Raw genomic sequence first — 13,986 nt, forward strand, 5'->3', positions numbered from 1 at the left:
TACTTGAAATTTATTTTGTTTACAGTTTAATTAAAAAGGTGATGTTATCTAACTAATATAATATCCCGACTTTTGATTAATCAAATATCGGATGTTACCAGTTCTTAATTCTGGTTTAATTAGATTAAATCATTCTTTTCTTAATTATTCTTTTGATAAACTTTTTCTTAATTTTTTTTTTAAAAGCCCGTTAAACCTAACCTATTAAATCCAGCCCATCTAAATTAACCCTAACTATAAATATCTCCTTAATCTTTCATTTTCCCTTTTTGGAAACCCTAGCCACATTTTCTCTTCTCCTCTCCTGCTCTCAGCCATGCCATCCTCCTTCTCTCTCTCTCACTGTGGCTCTCTTTCACTCACCGTGGCTCTCTTTCTCTCTCTCTCCTCTTTCATCAGCTTTGCTTCCTCTTTCTTCCCTCTTAAACCCTAGCCACCGCCGCCTCCTTCCATGACGATTTCCCGGTGATCTGTGAAGAGTCACGAGACCTCCGATATATCAAATTGAAGCCCCGAGTGTCATCTTTCTTTGGAGACCAAATTCGCCCCGATCGGAGATCTGAATAAGGAGATATCGGTATTCTCGTGTCAGATGTCAGATCTGTCCAAAGGAGTGGATAAAGCAGATCTTCTTCTATAAAGGCATCAGTGAGGACTTTGTGGCTTCATCCTCTCTTACATATGCATGATTAATTTTAAGTGGTCTTTTCTTAGATCAGGCTTAGATCTGCTTGTTAGGTTTGTTAGAATTGTTTAGGACCTGGATCCATGTTGCCTGTTTGTTGATGATTGCTGGTTGTCGTGAACGCACGGCAAGGGCCACCGCTGGAGTGGATTGGCGATCCACTGGTTAATAACAGCCGTCCGAGGGACCGCTGGGTACAGTTTTCTGGGTGACCGCTATGAACAGCCGTCTGAGTGACTGTTAGTGTCATAGCCTGTCTTGGTGATTGATGTGGATCAGTCTGTGTGACTGGCAGAGTAGATCTGACTAATGGGTATGGTAATAGGCCAGCCATTGGATGGGATTATTCTGGTTTGCCTTTCCGGGGAGGCATGGGGGCCCATGTGGCAGCCTATTATTACTGGTGATGACCAGGGACCGACTGTTTATGTAGTTGCTTGTAGGGTTACCCTTGAATGTTGTGTGAATGATTTCTAGGAATGAACTGTTTATATATAAGTAAATATATATATATATATATGTTGTTTGGGCTTGTTTTAGGATTAGATCTCTTAAAACCAATTTATGCTAGTTTGATGATGTTGTGGGCCTCCTTAAGGCTCATCCTTACTGAGTAATCCCTATTACTCACCCCTCATCTTCCCTTCTGTCTTTTCAGGTATAGGTTATAGACCAGCCTAAGTCTATGTTGTTGATTGTTACATGGGCGTTTTTCTGGTGACCTGTGTGCTCACCAATCAGACATCCTACCGGACGCGGTTCGATGGCCGATCTAACATTCCCGGTTCCCCGCCTCTCAGGAGCCCACGATAGGGATGTTACAAGTGGTATCAGAGCCCAGGATTAGATCGCTTTAGCTCCGTTCTAGAGTGGTCGCACCTGTTTTTGTTTTCAAAGAAAAAATTGTTTGCGAAAACATTTCTTTTATAAAAATCTTTTTAAAATGTTTTCAAACATAGAACAACCAACAACTTATAGACGCTAGTCTTATAGTTTCCTCTATCATCTTTCTTGTTTGTTGTTAGGGGCCCAGGTTCAGGACGCGGGAAACCGCATGGAAGAGGGTTATGTCTTTAACCATGTGGTAGTTAAGTCTGCCTTTGGAGTTGCAACAAATTGCCTCTAGGAAAGATTGGTTATTGGTGTGGTTCAGACTGTACCAGGGTGGTTGTTCTGGAACTACCACACCATGCGATGCCAGTCCTGACTATGCAATCTTTGGTTCTATAGCAGCCATCAACATGTATGATTAGGTTCAGACCTGGTCTACATAGTTAAGGTATTAAAAGGAAGGCGTCGCAATAGTCCATAGAAATTGTCAGACTGTTAAAAGCCAGGCGAGTTCGATCTCAGAATGACGAGAAACCTAGCTGTGTTATCCAAAGAGAACGAATGTGCTTGAATACCTTTGGGAGTTCACACTCTTAACCGGATTCAGAGGATTTCACAGTGGCCTTAGTGTGTATCGAATCCTGCCCAGCAATATCAACCAATAGCTTTCTTTTTCCTGCCTTTCCTTCCTTTTTCCTTAGACCTCTGTTCAAGACCCGAGAGCCTGCGCGCAAGAAGTTCACTCCCTTCCTTAAGTGAAGTTTAGCAAAGAGCTGGTCGTCATTTCTGCTGGTAGTGAAGCAGAAGAAGATCCTTCCTCTGATTGTTCTTTTTTATATTTTAAAAAAAAGGTTTTCAAAGGAGTATAACTTGATTTTTATTTGTTTGGATTATTGATTGCTTTTAGGTTTCTTATGAACTAGTTAGATTCCATGCTAGTGTTCTTTCATTTTTCCTTTTTAAAAAGAAAATGTTATACTCCTCCTTGTCACATTAATAAAATGGTTTTTGGTTTTTACTCAAAATGTTTTTATTGCATCATTCCTTAAACTCTCCCTCCTTCACGATTCTGTTGATCACTCTGCGTTCTAAACCCTTAGCCTTCAAATCCTTCTTGGCGCCATGTGTCCTATGGTTCCTTTCTTGTTTTTTCCTTTTTAGCCATTATCTTTTCTGGTGCCATGGTTCACATCTAATATCTTTTCTGATTTCATTTCTGAGTCCTTCTGATTTTATTTTTGCGTTTCTTTCTAATTCCATTTCTAATTTCCTTCTGCTTCATTTCTGATTCCTTCTTGTCATTTTCCTCTCAATCTTTATCTTTTCTGGAGCCGTAATTCTTGAGGTTCTATTCCTAGTCTCCTTCTAACTTCCTTTCTGCCTTCCCTTCTGATTGCATTTCTGATTGTCCTCCTGAATTTTTTTCTGGTTCCATTTCATTTCCTGCTTCCATTTTCTGATCTCATTCCTGACTCCTTTCTCTTTCTGCGACCAAGCTCCTCTTCTTCCTTGTGCTTTTATTTCTCTTGGTCTTTAGCCTTCGAATTTCCTTTCAGGAACTTCTCTCTTAGGATTCGGGGACAAATCCTGTCTAAGGGGGGAAGATTATAACATCCTGACTCTTGGTTAACCAAATATCGGATGTTACCAGTTCTTAATTCCGGTTTAATTAGATTAAAGTTAAGTTAAACCATTCTTTTTTTAACCATTCTTTTTTTAATTATTCTTTTGATAAACCTTTTTCTAGATCTTTTTTTTAAAGCCTGTTAAGCCCAACCCGTTAAATCCAGCCCATCTAAATTAACCCTATCTATAAATACCTCCTTAATCTTTCATTCTCACTTTTTGGAAATCTTAGCCACATTCTCTCTTCTCCTCTCCTTCTCTCAGCCACGCCATCCTCCTTCTCTCTCTCTCACCGTGGCTCTCTTTCTCTCTCTGTCTCCCTTGGCCGCTGCTCTCTCCTCCTTCATCAGCTTTGCTTCCTCTTTCTTCCCTCTTAAACCCTAGCCGCCGCCTCCTTCCATGACGATTTCCCGGTGATCCGTGAAGAGTCACGAGACCTACAATATATCAAATTGAAGCCCAGAGTGTCATCTTTCTTCGGAGACCAAATTCGCCCCGATCGGAGATCTGAATAAGAAGATATCGTTATTCTCGTGTCGGATGTCAGATCCGTCCAAAGGAGTGGATAAAGCAGATCTTCTTCTATAAAGGCATCGGTGAGGACTTTGTGGCTTCATCCTCTCTTACATATGCATGATTGAATTTTAAGTGGTCTTTTCTTAGATCAGGCTTAGATCTGCTTGTTAGGTTGTTAGAATTGTTAGAATTGTTTAGGACCTGGATTCATGTTGCCTGTTTGTTGATGATTGCTGGTTGCTGGTGGAATGAGATAATTAACCTGAATATGGATCTAAACTTATTGGGACTTTAAAATATTGATTGTGTGATATTAACCTGATTAATGCTCCTTATGTCATAACTTGGTATTACCGAAAGTGCATTTGAATAATGGAATGACCTTTAAGAAAAGAATAGTTGTATGAAATGGATGATTTGTGCATAGTAGATCTTTGTTAGGACCCCTGGCTCCTGGAGGTGGGAGTCAGTGTTGTTTGTTGGCATGCGCTGTCGTCTACGCACGGCAAGGGCCACCGCTGGAGTGGATTGGCGATCCACTGGTTAATAACAGCCGTCCGAGGGACCACTGGGTACAGCTTTCTGGGTGACCGCTATGAATAGCCGTCTAAGTGACCGTTAGTGTCATAGCCTGTCTTGGTGATTGATGTGGATCAGTCTGTGTGGCTGGCAGAGTAGACCTGACTAATGGGTATGGTAATAGGCCAGCCATTGGATGAGATTATTTTGGTTTGCCTTTCCGGGGAGGCATGGGGCCCATGTTGCAGCCTACTGTTACTGGTGATGACCAGGGACCGGCTGCTTGTGTAGTTGTTTGTAGGGTTACTCTTGAATGTTATGTGAATGATTGCTAGGAATGAACTGTTTATATATAAGTAAATATATATATATATATATGTGTTGTGTGGGCTTGTTTTAGGATTGGATCTCTTAAAACCAATTTATGCTAGTTTGATGATATTGTGGGCTTCCTTAAGGCTCATCCTTACTGAGTAATCCCCATTACTCACCCCTCCTCTTCTCTTCTATCTTTTCAGGTATAGGTTATAGACCAGCATAAGTCTATGTTGTTTATTATTACCTGGGTATTTTTCTGGCGATTTGTGTGTTCATCAATCAGACATTCTATCGGACGCAGTTCGATGGATGATCTAACATTCCCGGTTCTCCGCCTCTTAAAAACCTGGGATATGGATGTTACAAGTAACGAAACCAATAAACTAGATTATTACGTAGTTTGGATATGTTTTTATTTCAAAATTATAATTTTATTGCTTTACCTTTGCGTATGGAAAATGGAGTATTTTACAAAATATTTTACTATTAGTGTTGACTAACTTTAAAAGAACTACTTATATACGTGATTACATTACGGACGATATAAGCCAATTAGCCAAACATAGATTTGAACAGCCCTAAATTCCAAATACAAACAGCCACACAAGACACATGCAGGTATATGTATAACATATACACGTGTATGTGTAGACTCTTTTTCATATTTGAGTTTTTGTTTAACGGTTAATAAGATCAGATGTCAATTCCATGTTTAAAATATAAAAGGAAATATTATCATGACGTGCTTTATAAAAGCATAGAGTTCATGCTTGAGCAAATTAAGCATAGGAGTAGATGCTTCAATACCACTAGTCCCTTATATTATATGAGCAGCTCTTCATGAACGACATCTACTAGTCTCGGTCATTGTTCAAAAGTTTAATTAGAATTATATTTAATCTTATATATAGTTCTCATATTTTTTTTGCTATGAACAAATATACGCAAATTTGTTTGTTTTAGTTCTGTTACAAAATTGAATATATACAACTACTTAATGGAGTGATATTTTTTGCCTACAATATTACCCCTTTTTTGCAACAATATTACTTGTGGGACATGTTTAGAGTTACTTCTATCTAACAACAAAATAATGATCCGGATTCTGTTTTTAATAATAACTAATAACTATCGTTATGCTGTGTAAGAAGAAAACTACATTGTTATGTTGTTTAGATATTGTATCCTTCCAAAATTTAAATTTTAATGCAAAAATTGATATATGAGTTTAGCAACAACAACAAAAATTAATGCTTCACCTTTACTTATGAAAAATGAGATATTTTTTTCAAAATAGTTTACAATTTTTTTTGGTTGAGTTAAAATAGTTTACTATTGGCGTTAAACACAATAAAAGGAACATGAGTTACAAAATCGAAACAACAAAAAGATGTGAAAAAGCGAACAGGAATATTCCATATTTATGTGGGGTCAAAATTAATTGCATGATAGAAATCATTTGCCTTAATATAATTATATACTACATCTAACTTAGATAGCTAATTTGGTCCCCCAAAAAAAAATTAGATAGCTAACGATAGTGGATTGCCTTAATTTTATTTCGTTGCATTCATCATAAAGTATTATAAGATCAACTTACTAGATTATGTTGTGCCACAGTAAATTTTAAAAAATAATCTGAAAAAGTTAATGTTGTATCATCTTCCAAAACTGAATAAACATGAAAACTACACGAATAAAGTTTGTCTGGAGAGAAAGAAGAAAGCATAAATACAGACCAATATTGTAAATTTAAATAGCTTATTTCTGAAAATAAGACGAGTATTAAATAGTTTATATATCGACCAATATTGTAAATTTGACAAACAGTGATGTGAAAAAGTTAGCGAAAACCAGCTGTTGCTATAAGTATTTTTATAAAATATTTTAAATAAAGTTAAGAAAGAAAATAATAATCTTATAAGAAGAAAGCATTTGAGACGACCTAACAAAAGGAGAATCATGTTTGTTAAACAAAAAGCAAAAAAAAAAAACAATTAGCAAAATTGGAGGAAATAAAAAGCAAAAAGGCAGCCGATAACAAGCAAAATTAACGCATATATAATAAATTTTTGTTAATATGAAATCTAATATAATCTTAATTTGTTACACTCTATTTACATATGAGCAACAACAAACACCGATTGAAACGTCTTTGATAGTCACTTTCCCAGTAAGAAGAAACTAAAGACACAAATGAAAAATCTCTATCATCTAACCAAAATTGAAGAAATCCAGAAAACTTTTTGCTTAACAATAACTAATTAACCATTTCTCTGCAAAATATTTTGTTTGGGGATCAAATTTCTGCAAGTTGGCTATGTAGTTACTTTCTTGGGATTCTCCTTCACACCAAATTTTTCTTCTTTCCTCCTGAAAATAAAAAAACAACACACAAATATAGTTAACTTATTAAAATCCACAAATTATAAAGTTCTCAAACACACAACAATCTTGAAATGCCTTACTTATTAACTAACTTGATTAGTGAAGATGGTCTTTCATATCCTCTATCTTCCTTCTTTTGACCCTTGATTATCTCTTCTTTTGTCTCCATCTTCCAAGAAGCTTTAGTCAATGATTCACCTAACAATTCTGCAATATTTGTAGCCATTGCTTCAACCTTCTCCACAAACGGAAAATTCTTCTCTTCAAACTGATTAGACAACCAAAGATACATAGACAAAACTTGGTGTCTACTCTCCAAATCCAAAAGCTCGGTATCGTTCCTAGCAGAAGACTTTGGCATTCCCATGGCGACATTAACCGGCATATCTTGGCTATAAGTTGAAGCAAACCGATACAAATGGTACATTGCTTTCGGATTCCTGATATTAACCGGAGCAAAACAGAAGTTAAACCGGTCTTCTAGAGACAACCCTTCAACTTTCTCCAACATGTTTGCCACTTTCTTCACATGATCATGACGACACAAGAAGTAAGAACCGTCGAGTCTGCAATGTTTTCCAAAATGCTCCAAGAGCTTCGAAAACGCCATATCGGGAACTTTTGCAGCGAAGAGCTCAATCTGTTCAAAGAAAGGGAAGAGACCAACTTTCTTCACTTCATCAAACGGTTGCTGCAAACACTCGATTAGGTAGGTTAAATCTTCTAAGTGTAATGTCGTCGTGAGTCCATCTGGATATCGGCTTCCTCTCCTTCCAGCTCTCCCTGCGATCTGTTTCACTTGTGAAGCTGGAACAGGAACAACTTTATCGCCATTATACTTGCTCAAACTGTAGAACACGACCCTTCTTATGTTCAGATTCAATCCCATCCCAACAGCATCGCTAGCAACCAAAACATCATACTCGTTTTCTTGATCATTGAACAGATTCGCTTGCTGTCTCCTTGTCTCAGGAGGCAATGCACCGTAGATAACACAGCAACGATGGTTTGTATGTTTCTCTATAGCCATTTTAACTTCGAATATCTCTCTTCTAGAGAAGGCAACAACACAATCACCGGACTTGACGTTTTTAAGGTCTCCTAATAAGGTCTTAGCCTCCACAACTAACGGCTTGAACCTCTCGTAATGCTCTTCGACTAACTCGTCTCCTGTATCAGCACAAATCTTACGCACAATCTCCAAAACACTCGGGTCACCACACAAATGAATCTCATCGGCTTTTAATCCAAGCAAAGCTTTTGTCCAAGCGTGACCTCTACTAGGATCCGCCATCATCTGTATCTCATCGATCACAGCCACTTCGTATAACTCATCTGTAGAAACCATTTCAACAGTACAAGAAACATGTCTCGAGAACGGAACATGTTTCTTCTCTTGTCCAGTCAAGAGACTACAGTAAATCCCTAAAGCATTCACCTTATCGAAAACTTCCATGGCTAATAACCTAAGCGGGCTGCAATACAACCCGTTCTTAGCTTCCATAAACCTCTGCAACGCATTGTACGTCTTGCCACTGTTGGTTGGTCCACAATGGTAAACGATCTTACGCTTCATAGCTCGAGCGAAAGGGAACCAAGTCGCGGGTTTCGTGAGGTCTGCAGATTCAACAACACTCTTGAAACGCTTGATCTCATCGGGGAACTCTTCGATACAGAACTCGACAAACACAGGGAACAAGAACCTAACAGCTGCATCTGTTGGTCCAACGCGGACAAGATCCTGAACAACCTCAATCTTACACTTCTCCAAGAAGAAGTCTCTGAATTTGCTAACAGCGGTTGGGAAAAACGACTTTCCGATATAGATCGCAAGAGCCTGATTAGCTGCCCAACCAGACTGTGTGAAAAACCCGAAAATCTCATGTATTGTATCCCATTCACTACGTTGAAGCTTAGAACGCACTTCATTTCCCTTAAGCTCTCTATATAGCTCCACACGATCATGATACCTAGCGTCTAAAGCACGAGCAGCCTCGCTACTCTCTACACTGTTATTACCATCTGTCTCAGAACTTGCTGAATCGTTCACCAAGCTTTCATCTACATCACCGAGCTCGTTAATCACACCTTCCTCATCATAATCCTCACTCTCAGAACCAAGACTTTCTTCGCAATCTTCCGTATCAGATTCATCATTTCCACCATTGTTATCCACCGTAGACGAAAAGCCCCTAACTTTACCAAACCCAAAGCACCCAAATCTGTAATCGTTCCAGGGAAGGTGAATTCGAACCGGATTATCCGAAGAGAACCGGCTCGTGGGCACAAGAGATCTACAATCAGTTTCTCTAAAAGTATGAAACTTTCGGGTCGATAACAGAATCCTAACTCTTGAAGCATACGCTCTACGCAAAACTCCACCTACGCCTCTCGCCATGGTAACGACGAACTCGAATCACAATTGAAATTGACAATTTTGCAGTGTAGTATTTGTCCTGTTTAGAATAAGAAAAGTCGCCTCCTTTCTCGTATTACTTCGAATGGGTTTTCGATTTCAAGGAAGAATAAAAATAGTAAACGAGGTCGAAGCTAGCTCCTTTAAGCGTACCTGAGGAGAGAGAGAGATGCGGAAAAATGGTGATGGTGGGGCATTTAAAGCGAGAGAAGTAAAAACCCTACACATTCTGTGCCTTCCTTGTAGCTATTCTTCTAGACAATTTTGGATTGATTTTTTTTTCAAAATTTTGTTAGTGAATTATTAGAACATATATATAATTGTGTCTTTCTAATTATTATTTATTTTAATTAATTATATTTTTTATATATAATTATTAATTTATCCAAATATTATAATTTTACTGTTGTGTCTTTTTGTTTATTTTATTAATTGTATTATTTTGTACAAACTGCTGATTATGAATGGTTGCTGATTATGAATGGTTGTTTCTTTTAATACTTATGTTTTTTCGAGATTGTATATATTTTATTTTATTTTTATTATTTATTTTATTGAATTTTTTTTATCAAGCTCTATTAATTTAAAAAACAACACCTTATATATCAATTTATTGTTAATAAACTTCAAATTAACTTCAAATTCTTTAATAAAAACATTGTTCATTTACAAGCAATTGCTACAGAAATAGTGTTATAAAAAAGATTTTTTAGTATATGGTTAGCCATGAATAAAAAAAATTAAAATTGAAAAGTGAAAGATCTACTCATTCCCCAAAAAAATATTTTTAGAAGAAAAGCCAAAATATTTTGGACTAAAGAAAAATAGAAATGGTAATTCTCTTGGAAATTATATCACTAATCTTAAAAGGAAAGTTTTTTAGTTATATTTTTAAATTTGTTTTAAAAATTTATTCAGCTATGGATAAAGAAAAATTTGAGTTGGAGGATCTACCATCCGCTCATTATCTAGAAAATATGAGACAATTCTATAATTTATTTAACACAAGAAACTTGATATACCAAACTATAATGGGGACTAAAGATGCACTTCTAAAGTAGATAACACAACTAATAGATTTGAATGTGAATTGAAAAAGAAGACAACGAAGAAGCCAATTTATGTAAAAGTTATTAAGATTTTTAGTTTTGAAAATAAAAAAATTAAAAACCACAAAAAAATTTCAAACAAAAGAGAAGGCTAGGAAGAACAAAAAAAAACCTTAATCTGTAAAATAACAATATGGAAAACTATGAATGAACAATTGTGTCTTTCTACTCATATATTTTTTTATTAATCGTATTTTTTTCATGTATAACAGTTATTTTTTAAAAAAGTTATTATTATAATGAACCGTTATGTATTTCTGTTAAATATTTTTAAAATTATATCTTTCCGTGTATAACTGCTAATTTTATGAATGATTGTTATTGTTATGTCTTTTCGTTTGTTATTAGTATATGTGTTATTTATTTAGTGAATCTATGATTATTTTAATGGGGAATGAATGTTGGAGATTAAGTGTTACCATTTTTTAGTGAACCATTGCAAAATTGAGTTTATGGTTTATTTCTCTAAACATTACAATTCTAGAAATTATGATTATTTTGCCAACCACTGCAACTCTTGAGTTTATGGCTATTTATTAAATATTGCAACTATTGATTTTGAAGTTATTTTACCAATCATTGCACATATTGCGTTAATGGTTATTAAACCATTATAACAGTTGGAATTATGTTTTTTCTAAACTATTGCAACTATTCATTTGTACCATTTGGAATTCCATAAAATAAAACTATGAGTGAAACCATTGTGTACAATGGTTACATTTTTACAGTTGTGTCTTTTTAAATTATTTTATTAATTATACTCTTTTGTACATAACCGTCAATTATCAAATGTTGTTTCTATTAATGTTTATGTATTTTCAAGATTGTATATATTTTGTTTCATTTTTATTATTTCTTTTCTTGATTTTTTTTTTAATAATGCTCTTAATTTGAAAAACAACACCTTTTACATCAATTTTTTGTTGAAAAACTTCAAATTAACTTAGAATTTTTTTGAGAAAAACATTGTTCTTTTGCAAGAAACTGTTATCAAAACGGTGTTAAAAAAAGTAAATTAGATGGTTAGCCGTGAATAAAGAGAAACTTGACGTGGAGCGCGAAAGATCTACTCATTCTCCAAGAAAATATTATTAGAACGAAAGCCAAATAATTTGGACTAAAAATATTAATTCTCTTGACAATTAATTTATTAATCTAAAGGCAACATAATATTTTTCTATGAGTTTTAGTTCTATTTTTTTTTTAATTTTATTTTGCCATGAATAAAGAAGAACTTGAATTAGATGGTTTCACATCCGCTCAATATCCAGAAAAATATTTCTGGAAGAAAATTCAAAAAATTAGGACTAAAAAGAAAAATGATAATTCTATTGAAAAGTTTATCACTAATATTAATAGGCAACATAATCTTTTTTCCTATAATATTTTTTGAAAAGTTTATCACTAATATTAAATTTAATTTATCATGTAGCACTATTTTTGGTTATACTATTATAGTTATATAATTTATTTGACATAGGAAACATGATATACCAAACTATAAGGGGGATTAAAGATGCACTTTCTAAAGTAGATAATGCTTGGATGTGAAGTGGAAAAAGAAAACAAAAAAGAAGCCAATTTATGTGAAAGTGATGAACATTTTAGTCTTGATAATGAAAAAAAAAAAACAGAAAAAAGTTTCAAGACAAAAGAAAAGGTTAGGAAGAACAAAAAAAAATCCTAAATCTGTGAAAAATATAACGATATGAAAAATTATGAATGAATCATTTCTCTTTGTATTTATTTATTTTTAAATTAATTGTACCCTTATGTGTAGAACAGTTATTAACATGAAAGGTTATCGTTATTATAAAGTTGTGTCTTTTTCCTTATTTTTTTTAAATTATACATTTCTGTGAAAAATTCTGATTAAACTGTTGCTTTTTTCCATTAAATAGAATTTTAATTGTATTTTTGTGTATATAACTGCAGCTATTGTCTGGTTATATCTTTTGATTTTTTATTTGTATATGTGTTGTTTATTTTGTGAATATATGATTACATTTTAGATGTCAAAAAAAAAAAACAGACTACATTTTAATAAGAAATGAATGTTGGAGATTTAAGTGTTATAGTTATTTTGGTGAACCATTGCAACTATTGAGTTTATGGTTATTTTACTAAATATTACAATTCTAGAGATTATAGTCATTTTATCAACCATTGCAACTCTTGATTTTATAGTTATTTACTAAACAATGCAAGTCTTGAAATTAATGTTAATTTACCAACCATTGCACCTCTTGAGTTAATGGTTATTAAACCATTTCAACTGTTCAAAATTTAAACAATTTATTTTTCAATATTGAAGCATTACATCTTTTCAAAATAAAGATACAATTACTTATTGAAAAGGCACAAATTTTCATTAAAAAGATACAATTTTCTACATTATATATTATAATAATAAGACACAATTTTTGTTTTTTATTTACATTTAGAGATGGGTAAACATTCTATTTATCAAACATACAACTCACATGTTAAACACCATAAAATTGAAGTATCTGGTACATTTACAATTTTTTCTAATACTATTAGCATATGATCTATGAGTTCACTATTCTTAAACAAAGAATGTATTATTTATTCAATAATATGATCAAATTTAGTTATTACGTATTGGCTTTTTTATTTTTTAAAATTTACTCATGTAGGATATTTTTAAAACTTGGCTGATAATGTTTGAATTGTTATTGTGTTATCCTCTATTTAAGGGTATAAAAGTTTAATATGAAATTGATAAACTATATTTTAAAATATATTTTGCTTGCAGGAAGTATAAAAAATCAATGAATACTGGAAATTCAATAGAATTAGAAAGTTTCTCCCAACAACAATCTTCAATTAACAATATATCACTTAAATTATATATATATATATATATATATTTTTAAAATACTTTATGAATGTTAGTTTACATATATTAATTAAAAATTCATTTTTGAATAGATGGTGATTTTTAACTAATATCAAATAATAGCATTATCCCAAAAAATAGTTGGAATAGTGAGTATTTCTACTGATAGTCATAATATCATAACTAAAACAGATACAGTTAGTACACAACCATTGTTCTTAATTTGTTGTAAACAAAGTCGTGTTTTACTCCCAACTGCTTGTGAGCCTCCACCGTTATTAGTTAAGTTTCATGGTGAAAATTATCTTCGTATTGGATATGTATTACCATGTGATGATGAGCCACCAAAGTTTTCTCAAATGTATATTTTTGATCCAACTAACGAGTTAAAAAAATCAGCTAATATCACACAACTAAAAATTTGATAAGCTAATATAATATGTCGAATGCTATATGATGTTATAAATCCAAGACAATTTTAGGTTTCCGAAAGATAATGTTGACTTAAATGTATCAAAACTATTTCCAATGGTTTGAAATTAAAGATTTTTCCAAATTTTTTACAGATCACGACAAATTTAATTTTTTCATACAAGATTTTGTACTAGAATTTAATTCTATTTGTTTGGAGATTTTAACATTTCATATCATGATAATGTTTTTAAAAACTTTTCATTGTAAAAATATATCTATCAACGATTAAGTTGTACTG

General features: G+C 33.6%; 1 protein-coding gene across 2 annotated transcripts; it reads right to left on the reverse strand.

Moving 5' to 3' along the window:
* Positions 1-6,531: 6,531 nt before the first annotated feature.
* Positions 6,532-9,486, reverse strand: LOC18022521 (DExH-box ATP-dependent RNA helicase DExH18, mitochondrial). Of its 2 annotated transcripts, none has more exons than XM_024159008.1 (2): positions 6,976-9,486; positions 6,532-6,868 (listed from the first exon to the last, which is right to left on the reverse strand). In XM_024159008.1, the coding sequence occupies exons 1-2, from the start codon at positions 9,279-9,281 to the stop codon at positions 6,814-6,816; spliced, it is 2,361 nt and encodes a 786-aa protein (XP_024014776.1). In that variant the 5' UTR covers positions 9,282-9,486; the 3' UTR covers positions 6,532-6,813. The 2 variants fall into 2 exon arrangements, with proteins under 2 accessions (XP_024014776.1, XP_006405590.1); XM_006405527.2 differs by having other exon boundaries at positions 6,964-9,486.
* Between the last annotated feature and the right edge of the window lie 4,500 nt (positions 9,487-13,986).

This window comes from Eutrema salsugineum, unplaced genomic scaffold (genome assembly GCF_000478725.1).
Source record: "Eutrema salsugineum unplaced genomic scaffold, Eutsalg1_0 scaffold_14, whole genome shotgun sequence".
Lineage (NCBI taxonomy): Eukaryota > Viridiplantae > Streptophyta > Magnoliopsida > Brassicales > Brassicaceae > Eutrema > Eutrema salsugineum.